The sequence below is a fragment of the Conger conger genome, chromosome 8 (assembly GCF_963514075.1).
Source record: "Conger conger chromosome 8, fConCon1.1, whole genome shotgun sequence".
Classification (NCBI taxonomy): domain Eukaryota; kingdom Metazoa; phylum Chordata; class Actinopteri; order Anguilliformes; family Congridae; genus Conger; species Conger conger.
The window spans coordinates 9,656,827-9,675,891 of record NC_083767.1 but is presented as its reverse complement, the minus strand read 5'-3'; the positions used below and the strand labels follow the sequence as shown (position 1 = coordinate 9,675,891).

Genomic DNA, 19,065 nt, shown 5'->3' with positions numbered 1-19,065 from the left:
GACCCCGTGTGGCTGTTTATAGTAGCCTTCAGACAGACTAGACCACCACCCAGCAGCGGTTTTTTAAATTTAATTTAAAGGTGTGACAGAACTTTTATTGGATGAAAGTATTGTTTTGGATATACATTACCTTGAGATGGTGGTTTTACCATTCATTATTATCGAGAATTCCCCTAGCCACACAAAACATTTTTTTTTGAGGTCAGTGGGAATATTTCAGGAAAGGACTGTTGGGATTGAAGAAGTTTATAATGAAACAGAATTGCAGTATATCAGGCAGTATTTATTAGATATACAATTGCACAAAAAACAAAAAAAAAAACAAACGTAAGAAACATGGATGGTGAGAACGTCACAGCATTGCTTCCGATAGTTTATGTGAATAGAGCTCCAGACGGTGAGGGGTGGCTAAGGGCCAGTGGGACATTTGGGCCAAGCACACTCAGTGCCCAGTCTACATGAAGACACGAGGCTCCAATGTGTATCACTGTCAGTCCACAAAATGGCAGACTTCAAATCAGTACTCTTCCATGCTTCCAGGTCTCTCTCTCTCTCTCTCTCACTCACTCACTCACTCACTCTCTCACTCTCTCACTCACTCACTCTCTCACTCTCTCACTCACACACACACACACACACACACACACACACACACACACACACACACACACATGCACTCAGATACAGACACATTTTTTGACATCCCTTTTGCTGCTGGTAATAAATACTGCCAACACTTTCATTCAATTATTTATTACCTCAGTGAGTGGAGGTTACATCCCTGTGGATGGCTGTGTGATGAATAGGATGGTGAAATAACCTTGGGGCAAAAGCCAATACCGCGCAGGAACGAACACTGGATGAGCGGAGCGGGCTCCACTGATTTACGGCTTCAAAAAACACGCAGAAATCGGCAGACACGGTACGTTGCAACAGGATGATGCAAAAACCCCGAAATAACATTTTAAGGTGCTTAAACGATGGTTTTGTATGTCTTCATAAATTGTCATCGTCATCATCATCAACAAATGAGCTGGCCAAATTACCTCCGAGTATATCTTCTGTAGCATAACACAAAAAGGCAGATAACTGAGAAAATAAAACAAAACTATGGTTCTTTTACGCAAGTACATGAGAGCAGAATGTATTTTTGCTGGTAAATTCCTTCCCGTATTACACTTTGTCTTAAGCAACAGTAAATCACACATTTTTCAAAGTTAAAGATGAATGGATTTCAACACAAACGGAACACTGTTAAATAAAGGTTTGGGAATCAATTCCTCCCAAAAGGTTATTATAAATAATTTCATACATATCACATTAGACAGATGGACGCGTGAGACCTGCGCAAATTAAAAGATCACATTAAATATCTGCTGCAGAGATACGCTTTCCACATGATCAAATAAAAATTATTCAGTTAAAAATGAAAGTACACTTCAAATGCCACCAGCCATATCAATTACAGAGAAAACATACAAAATATGTGACAGGTGCAAGCACTGAAATGAGATTAAGAAGGAAAAATGTCCCATCTCCCACCAGTTTAATAAATGACAGCGTCATGGGACACCGCCTGTGTGTCTGAAAGTGTCAAGCATTTATTACAGCCTACAGACACAAATGAGACGACCTGCTAATATATACTTTAATGATCATAGCTTTCGTTTTGGGATATTGGATTTAACAACAAACGGGTAGGCCTAATGGAAACGTAGCGATCACTCAGACATGAAATTATTCAAATTGCCGACAGAAATATCTGATTAAAAAAATAAAACGAGCGGGTGAAGTTTGTTCCTGAACAGGCAGTTTTAGTCAGCTTGAATACACTGGATCAGGCATAAAGACAGTGCAGCAAACGTGAAGATACTGCAATCCACTCTTCTAAGTCAAATAGAGTATTCGTATATATAAATGGTTTCCCAGGAAACCATATTTTCTGGCACTAACACGACACTGCAATACTGCTTCAGTCTCTGTCCACGAAGCTTCAGCTCCTGCACCCCGTTTCTGTATGACGCAAGGCAGTCCTTCCCTTTGCGCAGAGAACGGTGACGGCGTACCCCAACATGAAGGAAAAGGCAACAGGGCACTTGGTATCTCCGTAGCTTTTTTAATCTTTCCGTGTGCCAACAAGGCAAGCCTTGCCATGGATTTAATTCATGAACCGAAACTGAGTCATATCGCGCAAAACAGCGTTCACACCTCGCTCTCTTCCACTTCTTGCATATCGGCAGACACAGCCAGCAAATAATACGCTGAAATACTTTTTAAATGACACACACGGTGCACCGATTATCCTCAGACCACGGAAGCAGTTTTTTTTTTTCTTCCTTCAGATCCGGGGATGACGGAATTCAAACACTCGCCGTAGATAATGACTGGAATATAAATTACAAACTTCAAAGATTGCTGGAATAGTCTTCTATGAAGATGGCTAGTTATAGCTAAAGGTTATCTTTTAGTGTAAAACAGACAATTCTGTGACGTCCCTTCCTCCGTAGCTGCGTACATCCACTGTGGTTGTGCTGAACAGTCAAGAATGCCAGTGAGTATCAGACATTACAAACGTTTCACGTAATTCCCCGGGAAAGTTCCAAAAAACTTGCTTCTTCTTGATGTTCCTGTAAAATATACAAAAATGACACAAAAAAGAGAATAGATTGGATATGGAAGATACTTAGGCTATTGAATCTTGACTTGACCAGAGGCTGGACTGATGGTGGCTGCATTATACACAATGTGCTTCATGAGTAATGAAATTAAGAATAGGCTAAATATAAAGCCTCTTTTTTTTATTGCCTCTTAGCTTAAAAAGTAAAATGGCGATGTGCACTATACTTTGGCACATTGCACTATTCACAAATGATCTGTTTATATAATTGAACTGTATAATAACAGTTCAATGGTTTATGTTACATAATGTTGTTCTAATGATGTATCCACGAAATAATTTTCTATGAGTAAGTACTATTTTAACTTCCTTACTACACAATCCACTGACATTGTGGTGAAAGTGCGGTCGAATATACTATGTACATTTTTGACACATATTTGAATTCAGATCAATGACTGTAGCCAGAGTAAACCCGCATCCTTTTCTCAGGAAATCCTAATGTTTATTTTGCCACTAGACTGAACCCACGAAATTATGAAAAAGCATGACTGCCACCTCGTGGCAGCTCTCGGTACAACAACAATAGAGATGGTGATATATCTAAAAAAAGATGCAATTTATCACCAAAATGAAAAGGAACAAACATTATTTTTGTGTCAACGAATGTAAAATCCCTGTAATATACTTTGAGCATGACAACAAATTATTAATACAGAAGACTCAATACGTTACTGTTTGACTTACCAACAAACCAGCCGTCATCACATTTTTCCATCACATCAACAATATCCCCGTCCTTCAGTTCCAGCTCGTCCTCATTACGTGGGGTGTAATTGTAGATGGCTTGGAACCTGCAAGACGACAGTGACATTTTGACACCAATACAAGCAAAATAACATGAGGTGCTGTAATATACGGCAATGAAATGATACTCCCTGAACTGGCCCTGTAGGCTTTTGAGAATTATGTCCATACCCACATATTTCATTAGTTGAAAAAAGAAAGCATTATTTCTGCATTATAAAATGGTTCCCAAACTGCTGTTGAGTCCCGGGAAGGACTGAGATGGTTTACGAGATACTATAAAATCATATGAAATGATTTACAATTACTGTAGACCAGGGTGGCCTAACCCTGCAGATCTCCTGTAGGTTTTCACTCCAACCCTAACAAAGCACACCTCATACAACAAAGATTTTTACATTAATGGCATTTGGCAGATGCTCTTATCCAGAGCGACGTACAACAAAGTGCTCACCCATAACCAGGGATAAGTGCGCTGAAAGAGACCTAGAGGGAAGTACAATTTCAACTGCTACCTGTACAACAACGATAAGGACCAGGGCCTATTTGAAATTTTTTTTTCTTTTCTTTTTTTACACAAATAAACAAACAACAAAGCAAAAGTGACCAAATTTAACTAGCCAAACACTGCTTACCTAGCCAAACAAAAAATACCGATACACAAAAAAGAAGGTGGGAAGAGATTCTACAGTTCTGACCTCAACGGGGAGTTCGTTCCGCCACCGTGGAGCCAGAACTGACAGTAGTTGTGAGCGTGAGGTGGAAGCTGGAGAGGGGGAGGTGCCAAGCGGCCTGTGGAGGCTGAACGAAGAGGTCTGGCAGGGGTGTAGGGTCTGATGATTTTTTGCAGGTAAGCTGGGGAAGACCCCTAAACTGCTTGGAAGGCTAGCACCAATGTTTTGAATTTGATGCGAGCCATGACAGGCAGCCAGTGGAGGGAAGTAAGCAGGGGGGTGACATGTGAGTATTTGGGAAGGTTGAAGACCAGACGAGATGCTGCATTCTGGATCAGTTGGAGGGGTCTGATGGCGGACGCTGGGAGACCAGCCAAGAGGGAATTGCAGTAGTCCAGGCGGGACAGAACCATCGCTTGGACCCGGAGCTGGGTCGAGTAGGGGGTGAGAAAGGGGCGGATTCTCCGTATGTTGTATAGGAAGAACCTGCATGACCGGGTCACCGCCGCAATGTTCTCGGAGAGGGACAGTCTGCTGTCCATCACCACGCCGAGGTTCCTTGCACTGGGTGATGGCGTAAGTGTGGTATCCCCATCCCCCATTTCAGTCTTATCTGGGTTGAGCTTTAGACGGTGGTTGTCCATCCAGCTCTGGATGTCACTCAGGCAAGCAGAGATACGGGCTGAAACCTGTGTATCAGATGGTGGGAACGAGATGAAGAGTTGGGTGTCGTCCGCATAGCAGTGGTAGGATAGCCCATGTGCAGTGATCACAGGGCCAAGGGAACGAGTGAAAAGAGAAAAAAGAAGCGGGCCTAGGACTGAGCCCTGGGGAACTCCTGTGGCAAGAGGCCGAGGTGTCGATACCATACCAGCCCAGGCAACCTGGAAGGAGCGACCAGAGAGGTAGGACTCAATCCAGTCCAGGGCTGACAGGGCGGACAGGAGGATGGAGTGATCCACAGTGTCGAAGGCAGCAGAGAGATCTAGAAGAATGAGGACAGAGGAGAGGGAGGCTGCTCATGCGGCATGGAGTGATTCACTGACGGAGAGGAGCGCGATCTGAAGCCAGACTGATGGGGGTCTAGCAGGTTGTTGTTAGAAAAGAAAGAAGAAAGTTGAGTAGAAGCGGCTCGTTCTATGGTTTTAGAAAGAAAAGGAAGAAGAGATACCGGGCGGTAGTTCTAGATGATGGAGGGATCCAGAGTAGGCTTTTTTTAGCAGCGGAGTGATGTGGGCCCTCTTGGAGGATGCTGGAAAACAGCCAGAAGACAGGGAGGAGTTGACAAGGGAGGTGACAAATGCGAGAATGTCAGGTGTGATAGTCTGGAGAAGAGAAAAGGGGATAGGGTCAAGGGCACAGGTTGTAGGGCGGTGGGAGAGCAGGAGTTGAGAAACATCAGAGTCTGTAAGGGGGGAGAAAGTGGAAAAGGAAGGGATGGGCCGAGAGGGGGGGAAGGGCACAGAGAGGCGGGGGGGGGGGGGTGGTTGTAAAGGAACTGCGGATGTCTGTGACCTTCTCATCAAAAAAATCAGCAAAGTCATCAGCAGCGAAGGAGGACTGAGGTGGAGGACGCGGTGCGTTGAGGAGAGAGGAGAAAATAGAGAACAATTTCCAGGGGTTAGAAGTAGAGTTCTGAATTTGTGTTTGATAGGCGGGCTGAGGAAGTGTGGGTGGGAGGAGTATGGGGAGGAAGAGGGAGGGAGAATGACATGAAGTGGTGATCAGATGTATGCAGAGGGGTAACCGTGAAATTGGAGCATGAGCAGTTCCTCACAACGACAAGGTCTAGGACATTGCCTGCCTTGTGGGTCGGAGATCTCACTGAGCTGCTAATTGGTATTATGAGGTGTGCCAAATTAGGATTGAAATTAAAACCTACATCAGGGATCAGCAACTCACGGTCCTCAAGAATCTGCTGGTTTTCCATCCTCCCTTTACACGGAAGTCCAGTGTGAAGACAGACTGGGAAATCAGTCGCATGGATTAACCAGGAGAAATGAAAACCAGGGGTGGATTTGGAGGCCTGGAGTTGATGATCCCTCACCTACTGGTAAGTTCAGGCTGGTCATAGCTGCATTTTACAGCAGGGTATTGAAAACGGGGAACTGAAGACAGGCACTCACGGTTCTCCTTGGCAGTGCAGAGCGTCTTGTGCGTACGTCGATCGCTGTGACTGCAAAGAGGGAAACAGAGCGATGACACGATTATACGGGTGCGAGCGTGTCGCCGTGCCGCCCGCGTGCCGCACTGTTAGCGGTCGCGGTCACCGGGTCACACCACCGGGTCACACCACCGCACACCAGCCCGGGGCGGCCAGGCATCACCCGGTTTCACCACACATCATCTTCGTCTCAAGCACAGGCGCCCAAGCCAAAAAACGCGCAGAGAGGACTGTACTCCCCTTGTTCTGAGGATATGGGGGGGAAAGGGCTGCTTTTCGGGGTCTGGCGGGTACACCATGTCTAAGCTGGGCACACAAGAAACATTATTCAACATCCCCCAGAGCAAGTGAATAAAAAAAAACAAAAAAAAAAAACAATGCAGACATGGTTGCAAACACCCTGTAGGACATAAGCCACTCCCTTTTGACTCCCCCCCCTCATAATTTTCAGTGCACATGCCAGCATTCTGAGACACAAGAACATTTCAGCTGTATACTGAAAAAAACAAAAACAAACAAAAACAAAACAAAACAGTGATAAACAGTAATAAAAGGCCTACAATTAGGCATCCAGGACAGCTGATAAGAGCCAGGAGATTAGTCAGGAAGACCAGAGGTTTGTGCAGAACAGCTGAAAGTTTCTTTACGCATGCCCCCCACCCAAAAGAAACAAACAAAAAAAGCAGGCATCCCCCACACCAGAACAAGCTCCCTGTCCTGAAGACTTTCTTGCTGTTGGATTTCAAGCACAGCGCTGAGCGTCACAGCACACAGGAAAAAAAAAAAAAAAGTTGGAGGTATCCCCGGACGTTCCCATTCTGTGTCTCTTACTCTGTTTGCCTTTCACACAAACACTGACAGGTTTTGGGTACATTTAATTACATTTAGGACAAGATTCTTCTACAGCTCACTGCTGACAGGCAATAAGATCTGGGACACAAAAGGGATACGTGAACTTTAAAGAGGACTCCATTTCCCATCCACCACTGCTGGTGATGTCACACACGGCGCACGCGTGCCCGTACCCTATGAGGCGGCAGAGAACTTTGACCTTTAATGGGCGACCCGCAGGACCTCCTAGACAGCACGGGACTACGGGGAGGTTTACCCACCACAATAACCTCGTGCTTTAAAGCCGGCTGGAAGAACCACAGAAGCACAGATGCAGGAGTGAACATTTGGTTTCAGGAGTCTGGAGACGCACAGAGCAGCCATACGCAGACGCTGCCCACGCTGTCTGCGAGCCTCCTGAATCATTGAATGATGGGACATTCACACAGACAGTTACACAACCTTGGGGCTCCCTCACCAAGGTAACTTTGATTGTACACTCTCGGAAATAAGGGTACAGTCGAAGTACATTTTGTTCTTTAAGTAACACATTTCCCAAATGTTTCCTGAAAGGTACGATACTGTTCTTTTGGACAGAAATAGTTATTAATCCAATGGCAAGGGGTACAATTATATGTACCGATAGGATACCGTACCACCCTAGTGACAAGCTTTTGTACATTTTCTTTTGAGTGTATTGCCCGCCGAATGAAAAGATGAATAAATCTTCAGATGCAGAAATCTCATAACACCTGAAGCAGTTTCTGCCAAAAAAAACCCTGAACTCTCCTTTGTATGAATACAGCATCCGAACAGCTGCTTAATTTGAAAAAGGAGCACAAATACAAATATCCTAAGCAAATGTTTGGGTGCATATATGGCACGCCTTATCTGTTCAGAGTGTGGACTGACATCTTTATGAATACCGCTAACCAGCCTCCCATCCATTGTCCTACTGCACAGCTGCTTAACAGCAAATGGAAAATGAAAAGAAAGCTAAAGTGGAATATCAGTGTTAAAGAGGCGACAGACATACAGAAGTCATGTAGTGTCTCGGTAACTGGAGGGAGACATAACCCCCTCACTTATGAGTGCAGGTTTCGACTGTGATCAACAATATGACCACGGCACTGTAAACCAAGCTGACACAGGCCTGCTGAGCAGATGCCACTGAAGGGGAGCTGTTAGTTATTGTGTTATGTGTTATATTATTACTACAATAAAGCCTTGAGACAGGAATTTCTAAGATGAAAAACTGTGCATGTGAATGGCTATATCTTCTGTTTGGCTGTAAAAAGACTTTATGTGTTTATCACAGCTGGTTTTCCTCTGCATGAGAGACAGCTTTAGGACTCAAAACTGACAGGGATTATTTACTGACGTAGTCCACTGGGTAGTCGTTATCTGCCTGTGTTACAATATGGCACAAAGGACAGTGTGCATGGTACACCACAAACAGCCACACACACGGTCTACCTTTACCTTGGCTTTGGGGGACCTAGTCTCCAGGCGAGGGGAGTGTTTGGCAGAGAGAGGGGGGGAGCGTGAGGCCCAGGGCAGGGGAGGGGTGGTGCGGGGGGATGGGGGGGACTGTTTGGGGAGGGGAGGGGGGGAGGTGGGGCCGTGGGGCTGGTGAGAGGGTGAGGAGGATGGACGCGGCTGGGCGCCTGTGGTAACCGCAGCCTGGTGAGGGTAATGGAGAAATCAACAGTGTGTTATAGACCACTCACTCTCTCTGTCTTTCACATACACAAGCACACAGCATGCACACACATGTGCACACACATGCAGGCACACATACTGTATCCACACACACATACACCCACACACACACATGCACATACATGCAGACACACATACTGTATCCACACACACAAACACACGCACACACATACACCCACACACATACACACACTTGTATTTGTATCCTTGTGGGGACATATACGCACATGCACGTGCACACACACACGCAAGCACACACATGCAGACACATATACTGTATACACACACACACACGAGCACACATCCGCACTTGTATTTGTACCCTCGTGGGGACAAATACACACATGCATGTTCACACACTCACAAACACACACATACACACTCATAATAAACAGCAACCACTATGACAGAATGTAAGACTGTTAAAGAGATTCCACAAATCTGACATGCGTTCGACCTAACATACGTTTTTTACAACTGCACTGAAAAATGCGCTGTTGAAATATACCAATGTTAGTGTAATGGATGTGTTACGCGGTCAGTCACGAAAGACAACACGTCTTGCACAGACAAGGGCACAGCGACCGGACCAAAAAACAGGCTCTACCTCATGTTTTGTGCCTTCACTATGGACGGGGGAAATGGTTTTAAAGACCACCTCCGACCTGCTGTTCTCACTGGGCTCCTCCTCTATGTACAGTAAGGGGAGTTCCTCAGTTATATCTGGAGCCTGCCTGTAAAACCCCTCCTCCTGCGAAAACCCGCCCTTTGATTGGCTGCCCTGGATGATGGACACAAGCTCTTCGCAGAGGTCCTCCTCCTGGTCTTTGGCGGACAACGACTCGTTGTTGAAGGAGGGACCCTCGATTGGCTCGTACACCGTTAGGTCGATGGGTTTGTGAGAGGATGGCGTCTCTGTAAAACTGACCTCCTTCCTGTCTAGGACCGGCTTGTCATTGGGCGAGAAAATATCGCCGCTGCCACCATACTTGCTGTCAAAGATTGGGGAGGTGGGGGAGGAGGAGAAGGAGGGCGAGGCCAGGTAGGGCAGCGGGGAGGGGCTCGGCTCGGGGGAGTATGGGTAGGACTTGGGGGACGTTATCGGAATGAAGTGCCCCTCCTTAAGAGCACTTGGGGGGTGGCTGCTCGTCGGCGGGGGGCGACCCCAGGCAGTGACCGGTGTTGGGGTCACCAGGCGGTCGAGGGCCTCCAGCTCGGACAGCAGGCTGGCGGGGAAGGGGGGTGGGGTGGGGCCAGGGGTGCTGGAGGGCGACATGCCCAGGGTCAGGGCGATCCACTCGTTGGTGACGGACTGCAGTTGCCCCCGCTGGGGGACTGCGGAGGGCACAGGGCGGTTTCTGGGCGGGGGGGAGGGCGTACTGAACCAAGGATGGGAGCAGGAGGTGGAGGAGGGCTTTGGAGAGAGAGAGACAGCACTTACAGACAGGAAGGAGACAGCACTCACAGATTGGAGAGAGAGACAGAACTTACAGACATGAAGGAGACAGCATTCACAGATGAGAGAGAAACAGCTCTTACAGACATGAAGGAGACAGCACTCACAGATGAGAAAGAAACAGCTCTTACAGACAGGAAGGAGACAGCACTCACAGATGGGAGAGAGAGACTAAAGGAGAGAGATCAGGTGACAGATTTCTGAACAGGACAAGTGAGCTGAAGTGTCACATGATACATGATGTCACTCATCCGTCTACTCCAGCTACCTTTTTTTATCACCCAATCAGCAACAGGGAGCAGGAAACAAATCCCATTTCAAGAAATCGAATTAGGTATATATGACCAGGGTTTTATCTTTATATGTTTTTATCTTTCTACTTAAGGGCTTTCATCTTTCATTTATTTTACCTTTATTGTGTTTGGATGTTATACAGCAGTTTACGACTCCAGAAGAGTGAAGACACTTGCCAATGATTACTATCAGCGCCACAGGAGGAAAAATGCTTTTCAGTCTGGTGCTGCACAACATAACTCAATCTTCCAGCACCAATAAAAACAAGTTTAAAATGTCAGACCAACATCATTCTGTACACCACACTACCCCATCCAGACATGAGACCGAGCACTCACCTTACTGAAAACCAGCCTGCCTTTTTTAAGGCTCGCCTCAAAAACTCCCCCTTATCAACAGTTACTTGGTTACAGTTTCTACCCTCAGCATTGACCAATCCCTGCAGAGGGTCCCGGACAGCCAACGAGGACAGAGCAGGCGGCACGTCACGTGTGAGGCGTGCATCTTCACAAAGTCACGCTCCACGCCGGTTAGCCCCGCACGCTATTTTCAACCCATATAATTAGACTCGGTGAACAATCGGCATGCCGAAGTCATTAATGTGACTTAGCCCTAGACCCAGGTTTACTCTATTTTAAACTGAACAAAGACTCCCCTACTACTCTGCTGTCAGTGGGAATTACAGCTCAAGGACAATTAATTGGAGCTAAAGCTGATCCTAAGCCGCAGAGAGCCGATATGCCACAAAAAGAAAGTCACCGGTGATCCGTTTGACATTTCCTCGACAGGCTGAGGATTAATAACCAACGCACAGTGAAATTCTGGACCAGTTTGGACGGGCCGCCCAGTAACATTGGGCTATTGTGCTACAGGTGATCTAAATGCTAACTCAGTCAGCATGGATGTCTATTACAGTGCCGCAAAAAGTAATAGCCCCCTTCCAGATTTCATACCAAGTCTTTTTGCTGCAGTTATCACTGCTAAAGGTGTTGCAACCAGTTATTAAGTTTAGGGGGGCAATTCTTTTTTCCAATGGGTGATATGGGCATTTGAAAACTTTTTCAAGAAACAAAAAACAACAATCTGAAACCATTCAGTGTGACAAATAGACAAAACAGATGAAATCAGATACTTTTTCATGGCACTGTGTACATACATTCAATGGGTGCCAAATTCAGTCGATTGCAGCTGTGACAGAATTGTGAACTGAGGGGTTCTTAGTAAGGAAAAGTATGTACCTTGGAAGAGCTTAGCGAGTGTGTCCTCTCGCTGGAGGGACTGTGGAGCAGGGGGGGCTCTGTGTGGGAGGTGGGGCTCTTGATGGGGGACTTCTTGATGACGTCGACGTAGGACACCGGGAAGATGCCCTGCTTGTTCGTCTCCACGACCTTTCCCTCATACCAGTTCTGATCCACCTGCCTCAGAAGCACCACTCTCTCGCCCTGCCAGAGGAAAAGAGTGTGTCAAACAGGGTTTCATATTTCTATATGGTCCTCTATATGACCTATATAACCCCCTCATAAGCACTGCATACCACTTTCATGAACACTACAGAGACTCATCAATGTTTATGTCAATAATCACAGCTATGATGATAAATTGGTATCATCGTAATGATTCTTGTTGTATCAGTGGTGCCATACCTGTAGCAAATGTATTAGTAATTATTGACATATTGACATTTATAAATGTATATGCAGTGATTGTGTGGGTGCATAGAAAGCGATGTTGAACTATGTAGCTGTTAAGAACCACGGCCGTGCCTTTCTCAGAGAAAGCTCCACATTGGTGTCCGCGTTGAAGTTGTAGCGGGCTACGGCTTCCCCGATCTCTCTGATCTGCGTGGGCGGAGGAGGCCTGGCAGGCTGGTTCCTCTCCGTGGGCAGGATTTTCTACAGAGGAGAGGGACGTCACGTGAGCCACACGATTCAGCAAGCAACGCGCACGCAAGCAGATGTAAAGACATAGAAATTATTGGCACAACATGAATGTACACATTCACACACAGGTGGTTCTTCTAGGGCAGGGGTGTGAAACCCGGGTCCTGGAGAGCCACAAACTCTGCTGGTTTTTGTTTTCACCCTTGAAAACCACCAATTTCAGTTCCAAGTATCCTTGGGTCTGAAGGTCTACAGGACCCCTGTTCTATGGGGGCAAGGTGAGTCATTGAATTAAGTACCCTGCTGTAAAATCCAGCTATGACCAGCTTGAAAATACCAGCTACCAGCTGTTTCATAACATAGTAGGAGCTGGTGAAACCATGTTGAGCGTGGAGCTGGTCTGACCTGGTCAACCAGCTAGCAGCTGTTTCAAAACGAAGCTTTAGCTGTTTTGTTCAACATGGAGATGACTAACACACACACACACACACAGAAGAGTGGAGGACAATGGCACACACACCTCCACGTAAGAGATGGGGAAGATGCCCACTCGTCCTCTGATCTCTCCCTCGTACCAGTTGTTGTCGATCTGCCTGATGATGAGCACCATCTCCCCCTTCTTAAATGTGATCTCCCTGGAGGACAGTCTCTCGTTATTAACGCAAGTCCACGCAAACACACTGCCCTCTGCCTCTGCTCCAATGCTAACTGCACACCAGTGGCCTGCAAAGACTGTGGCTAATTAATTTACGCAGTCTAATATATAGTGATTTAAGAACTGGCTTGTAACCTAAAGATTTGGAGGTATAATTTCCAGGTTTGACACTGCAGTTGTACCCTTGAGAAAGATACTAAACCTGCACTGCTTCAGTATATATCCAGCAGGGGTGTGAGCTAAAGCTGGTAATGTTACGATATGTACATACAGCATTCAGAAATGACCCATTACACTGTGCCGATTTCAAGGTGAACATTTCATGTTGTCTGAAATCCAGAGGACAGCTGTAATGTGTTGTCTTATATGCTGTTTTCTTTACATGTCAGAGACCTCAAGCTTGATGAGACACTCACATGCTGAGGGTAAGTCTGACAATCCCATGCCAAGTCTCACCCCCCCCCCCCCCCCCAACTCAACTACTTGTTATATATACACATATATAATACATCATGCAGTCATACATTATACAATTCATGAATACAGCCTATCCCATGAACTTGACTGTGTAAAACAAACTTACTTTGCTGTCTGTGCTTTGAAGTCATATATTGCTCTGGCTGGCTGTTTCTGTTAAGAGACAAAATAGCCAATCAGATATTAAATGTTGGTTGAACATTACTCCCCAGTACTCCCCAGCACAATAAAATGCCTTAAAATATAATCTGGTATGTACATAGTGCACATAAAAAAATATTTAATGTTCTCACTTCTCTGTCTGGGGTGGGTCTTCTGTTTTGGGGAGTGTGTCGCCCCACCTCTGGATATGCGTAGCCCCTGGAGGGGGGGTCCTTATCTATAGGGATCAGAAGGGAGCGCAGTGAGTAGGGTGGGGAGGGGTGTTCTGGGGGTACTGGCTCTGTGCATGGTTGCCAAGGTACTCCCAAGAGCATGCATGGTTGCCATGGCGTGGTTTCACTAAGTGACAGGCGGGTGTCAACATGACGTCATTCAAAACAAGCCTGGCCAGACATAAAGAAAAGTAACAGTTAAAGTGTCCTTCCTCCCACGGCGCAGATGAAGTAAGTGTTAAATTACTCAGCCTGATCATTAATACCCTAAAATTGTAAACGGTGCCCATGCCACAGGGAGTGTATTTTTACTGACCCCCTGACACATGCTAAATCACGAGGCTGTCCCTCTGCCATTGACACCTCTCCCAACTCCGTTCTCACTGCACTTAACATGGGCTTTTGGATATTTTTGCCTCATAACAATGGGGATACTTGCCATTTCATAGCCAAAGTGCTCTTCCAAAAATGTATATGTAAGGTGCTATATTATACGAAATGTATAGGTTTAATATAGCACCCAAATGGGTCAATACATATTTCTGTGTGGGGAAAAATCTAGATGCATAAATAGATGAGGACTTTGCCAACATCCACGCCTGTTTTTAGACCAGCTTCACTGACTGAAATCATATTTCATCTGCTATTTCTATAAGCAGAGGAGGCTTTTAAGAACATATACTGTATAGTTGTGTCAGGTTATAAGTTCAGTTTCCAATGGTACACAGAACATGAAATAGACCTACATATACCTGAATGAGAAAAAGGTTTATGCCCTCATATACTGTAGGTACCATGAGTAGTATAAAATAAATACATCAAATATCTAAAGGTAGCTTTTCAAAGATATATGAGAACACTGGAACACGAAGAGCTGTTTTAATAGTCACTTCAATACAACATTGAATAATGGATACATGTATCATATAAAGCACAATGACGTACAGGTGCAAATATATATTTCAAGAAAAGTGTTATCAGGCTGAATCACATTTGAACACAGAATGAAAAGAAGGACAAAAGAAAGGAATAACAGAAAAATACCAATGGTGGGGGTGCAAACTCATAAATAACCATGCTCACTGTGCTTAAAACATAAAATCTCTGTAATGGAAGAAGCAAATAAGGCACGAGCTGTTGGGGCATATCTACCCCCTTCAGGATCCACGGGGTGACAAAGCAGGAAGGAAGCATGCTTTCCAGAGATTCCACAGATGGGCGCTCATCCGACAGAATCTCTCTTGGCACGACTAAAAAAAAACTTTTCACAAGACACGGGTGGAGAATGGCAGTGGAGGTGGAGGTTGAGGGCGGGCAGGCACCTCATACATATGACAAGGGGGGGCAGAAGGGGGGGATGGGGCAGGGTGTGAGCAATCCACCTTGATAGCAGGTTAGCACGTTAGCGTTGCCTGGGTTGTGGTTGCAGTCCAGGTGCTGGTGGTAGGAGGCGCTGTAGGGCAGCCGTAAGCTCTCGGGCTGGTGTGAGGGGTGGCTGGCCATGCCGTCGGGCTGCGGGTGGTGCAGCGGGCCGTGCTGTCGCCTGCCCAGCGCCCTGAGCGAGGACCTCCGCTCCGGGATGTCTGGGAGCAGCTCCAGCAGCAGCCTGTGCAGGATGCTGTTGTCCGGCAGGCTGCCCCGCCTCTTCTCCGCCCTGATGTGGTCGTAGATGTCCTTCAGCGCCGAGTCCAGGGCCTCGTACATCGAGTTCTTCGACTTCGACTTGTGGGTCTGCTTCTGGGGAGGCGGGCACTTTTTCCGTCGGAAAGGCACCGGGCTGACGAGGAACGCCAGCTTGGAGAGGCCAGCGTCGGGATCGTCGGCCTTCAGGTGCTGCCTCCTCTCCTGCCTGGCCCGCTCGTGCTTGACCATGGTGGTGAAGCGGGTGTAGGAGGCTGGGCAGTGTCCCTTGCAGGAGCTGACCAGTTGCCGAGGGTGGTGGTGGTGGTTGTGCCCGGAGCCGGAGACGCTCTCAGAGGAGGTGAGGGAGCAGTGGTCCAGGTCGCTCTCACTGCAGAAGGACGACCCCTCCATCTGGATGAAGTCGCTGAGGTCGGAGACAGCGGCGTCATGGTCGCTGTCCGAGTAGTCGTGCCGGGAGGCGGCGTGGACCGCACGTGAGTCATCCGTCACCTGGATGTGGACGGGTCCCGGGGCCTTGCCCCTGGGGCACTGCGACTCGCCCTCGGGCGGGTTTCGGCTCCGGGGGTCCTCCTCCAGGAGGGACTCGATGGAGAAGCGGTGCTTGGGGCAGCTGCTCCTCCTGGAGGAGGCCGGGGTGTGCTCCGACAGCGCCTCGTTCCCCAGGTCGGGCATGGACTTGGATTTCTTGATGAGCCTCTCGAATTCCGAGATCCGGTTGGGCACCATGTCTCGCGGCACCTCCTCGCTCTGCTCCCTCCAGTCCGGAATGCCGCCTGCGTTCTTCTCCTTCTCGTACTCCAGGATCCTGGACTTGACGGAGCAGATGACCTCGGAGGCCAGCAGGTCCTTGCGGTTGATGTGGTGCATCTTCTTGTAGAGTTTGAGGAAGCCTGGCGTGTCGTGGGCTGACGGGTGCCGGGACCTGGGTCTCGGGGACTCCAGGCTCTCGCAGTTGGCCCGGGGGGCTCCGTCTGGCCCCTCCTCATGTGTGAGTGAGCCCACGCTCTCGGACCGGCCCTGTGCCTCCCCCGTGCCCTCCTGCTCGTCCGTCAGCAGGTCGTTGCAGCTCCGGGACTTCTGCTTCGGGGAGGTGGCCTCCTCTGCACTGCTCCAGATCTCTGCGTCCTGCCGGTGCCTCTGCCAGCCGTTCCTGAAGCAGGAGGACCGTTTAGAGCCCAGCGGGATGATGGGAAAGAGCTCGTCGCCATGACGGGTGGGATCTGGGTCATGTGAGGCATTGTGGTTGGGACCTGAACAACCTAAATGTGGCGAGTGCATGATGCTAATAACCCCACCTTTGATATCCAGCAAGAGCAGCATGGTAAGAAAGAGACACGAGAAGTAATTAACAGGTTCGTAAAGACACAGGCCTTGCACCATGAAAGAGGGAGAATGCTCATTAATAAAAGCCATAAGGATGTTTAAACTGAAAAAAACAGGAAGGTTTCCTGAACATTTGATGCACACACATACTAGGAATACACTAAGAAAGTGCTTTAGTCACCATCGGAGCTCTTCCTGGTAACAAGCTTAGCAACGGGGTAATCAGTTCCAGCCATCTGAAACAAGATGGTGTCTTGTGACTGTTTGGAATGGAATATCAAGGTATCTTTGGAAGGGTAATTTAACCCCATGTGGTCAATTAAATTCACTTTTTTTAAGCTCTGACATACTATTACTGCATAATTCATAATGATGAATAACACTTTTACTAACAGACTATATACCATCAATGCCAGAAATAGTGGCAGTTAGTAAAAAAAAACAGTGTAATAGCAATACTGCCGATCTACTTATTTCTTAAAATGTAGGAAGCACTTTTATTGCAGCATTCTCATACATTGCAACTATGCAAATTCTGCAACACATAACAACTGTATGCCTGCTACTTTACAATTAGTTAGCTATACCTTACATTTAGACCGTACATACCTGCATATTATAAATTAAGCAAAAAGATGAATTGTATGAATGGAACTGCACGTATATGATGGACGTTAACTAGCTAGGAAACATGATTCTGCACGTTGCTAGGAAGTTGCCAGGATGCTGATGTCATACTTTCCTAGTGTTCTGGGTCAGAGTTTTTGCCCACAAACCATTCCACCGATATTACATGGAAATTACTTTCTCAGCAATAAACATGGAAGCATAATGTTCAATTTAGATGCATCAAAGTAGGTCAAGAATGAAGAGCAACCAATTAGCAAGCAACACTACAGAGCAGAAACAAAAATATGAGGCAGTAGAATCAGATGGCATTGATACTGCAAGCCCAGTGAGCAAAAGCCTGAATCTTGATGCCCAAAGAGGTGGAAATCTAGGTTGAGACAAGTCTCGACAACATAATGTACAAGGTTAACCCCAACATAGCTCAGGTTTCACCCGGATATAGCCTGGTCACAGCCTAGTTTGCTAGAAAAAAATATTTTCCAACCGAATGTAGGCAGATTTTCCTAGACGGCATTTCACCAAATGTTCACAAAACCGCTGACTGGGAAGTGGGAGCTGGTTTGGCGAGGAGGCCTACCTTTGGTCCCCCTGGAGGGGGACGGGGGTGAGGAGCTGGTCAGCGGTTTTCGAGGAGCGCTAGCGGTCCTGTGGGGTTCGGCAGGGCGGGGGTGGGAGGGCTGGATGATGGTCTGGCTGCTCTGCGGTCTCTGGGGCTGGCTGACCGCCGGCTCTGACTTCCTCCTCTTCCTGTAGTCACTGGCGGAGCTGTGGGGAACATACATGCTAGAGCAATCTGACTGAGACGCCTGGCGATAGGGGTACGCTGAGAGAGGATGTGGGATCGCTGTACTCTCAGAAACAAAGGTACGAAAAGTACTGAAAAAGGTATCCTATAGACACATAAAGTTGTAGCCAGCAATATATTATTCATTTTGGCCTTATTTGCTTGGAAGACGTAGTCATTTGTACCCTAAGACAACACTACTGTACTTACAGGGTACATTTGGAAAATTTGATCCTTGAAGAACAAAAATGTAGCGCCACTGTCCTTTAGTTCTGCAAGTGCTGTGTCAGGGACTGACAAGTGCAGACCACTTCATACCATGGGCAGGAGCAGGAAAAGTGGGTGTTTTGACAAACAAAAGTGGGTGCCATGATAAAATCAAAGCAGCGGGACAGCAAGGCTTTTGGAAGCAGCAGGTAGGAGATGAACTGTCCTCTCCGAGTCGATACACTCTTAAAATACCCTGCTCCAAATCTACGCTGAAAATGATCTTCCTGCCACTACCTTCAGATGAAGAACTACTCCAGGCTGACACTTCATCCTTTGTTAGAGACAGAAAAGAAAACTGCTGTGGGTGTCTGAATGCTATCTGGCTCAAACATAGACATCACAGGCGTCCGTGTCCGTGACAGAGCGAGGCAACAGGGAGGAAACGGCCTTACCTGGATGCCCGCTCCGGAATCCTGTCAGTGGGCGAGGGGTAGAGGGACATCTGAAAGGAGAGAGGAGAACA

At 47.1% G+C, this 19,065-nt stretch overlaps 1 protein-coding gene across 1 annotated transcript in view; it reads right to left on the bottom strand.

The window, feature by feature from the left end:
- Positions 1-262: 262 nt before the first annotated feature.
- The window catches only part of sorbs2b (sorbin and SH3 domain containing 2b), a 65,765-nt gene continuing 46,962 nt past the window's right edge, over positions 263-19,065 (bottom strand). Inside the window, exons 14-27 of the mRNA XM_061251750.1 lie at positions 18,995-19,044; positions 18,126-18,313; positions 15,334-16,890; positions 13,871-13,956; positions 13,684-13,730; positions 12,966-13,080; positions 12,329-12,457; positions 11,804-12,007; positions 9,423-10,229; positions 8,576-8,776; positions 7,288-7,401; positions 6,225-6,274; positions 3,365-3,471; positions 263-2,627 (exon numbers count right to left, since the gene is read on the bottom strand). Coding sequence (XP_061107734.1) covers positions 2,566-2,627; positions 3,365-3,471; positions 6,225-6,274; positions 7,288-7,401; positions 8,576-8,776; positions 9,423-10,229; positions 11,804-12,007; positions 12,329-12,457; positions 12,966-13,080; positions 13,684-13,730; positions 13,871-13,956; positions 15,334-16,890; positions 18,126-18,313; positions 18,995-19,044 — 3,717 coding nt within the window. The 3' untranslated portion in view covers positions 263-2,565. The remainder of the gene's footprint in view (positions 2,628-3,364; positions 3,472-6,224; positions 6,275-7,287; positions 7,402-8,575; positions 8,777-9,422; positions 10,230-11,803; positions 12,008-12,328; positions 12,458-12,965; positions 13,081-13,683; positions 13,731-13,870; positions 13,957-15,333; positions 16,891-18,125; positions 18,314-18,994; positions 19,045-19,065) is intronic.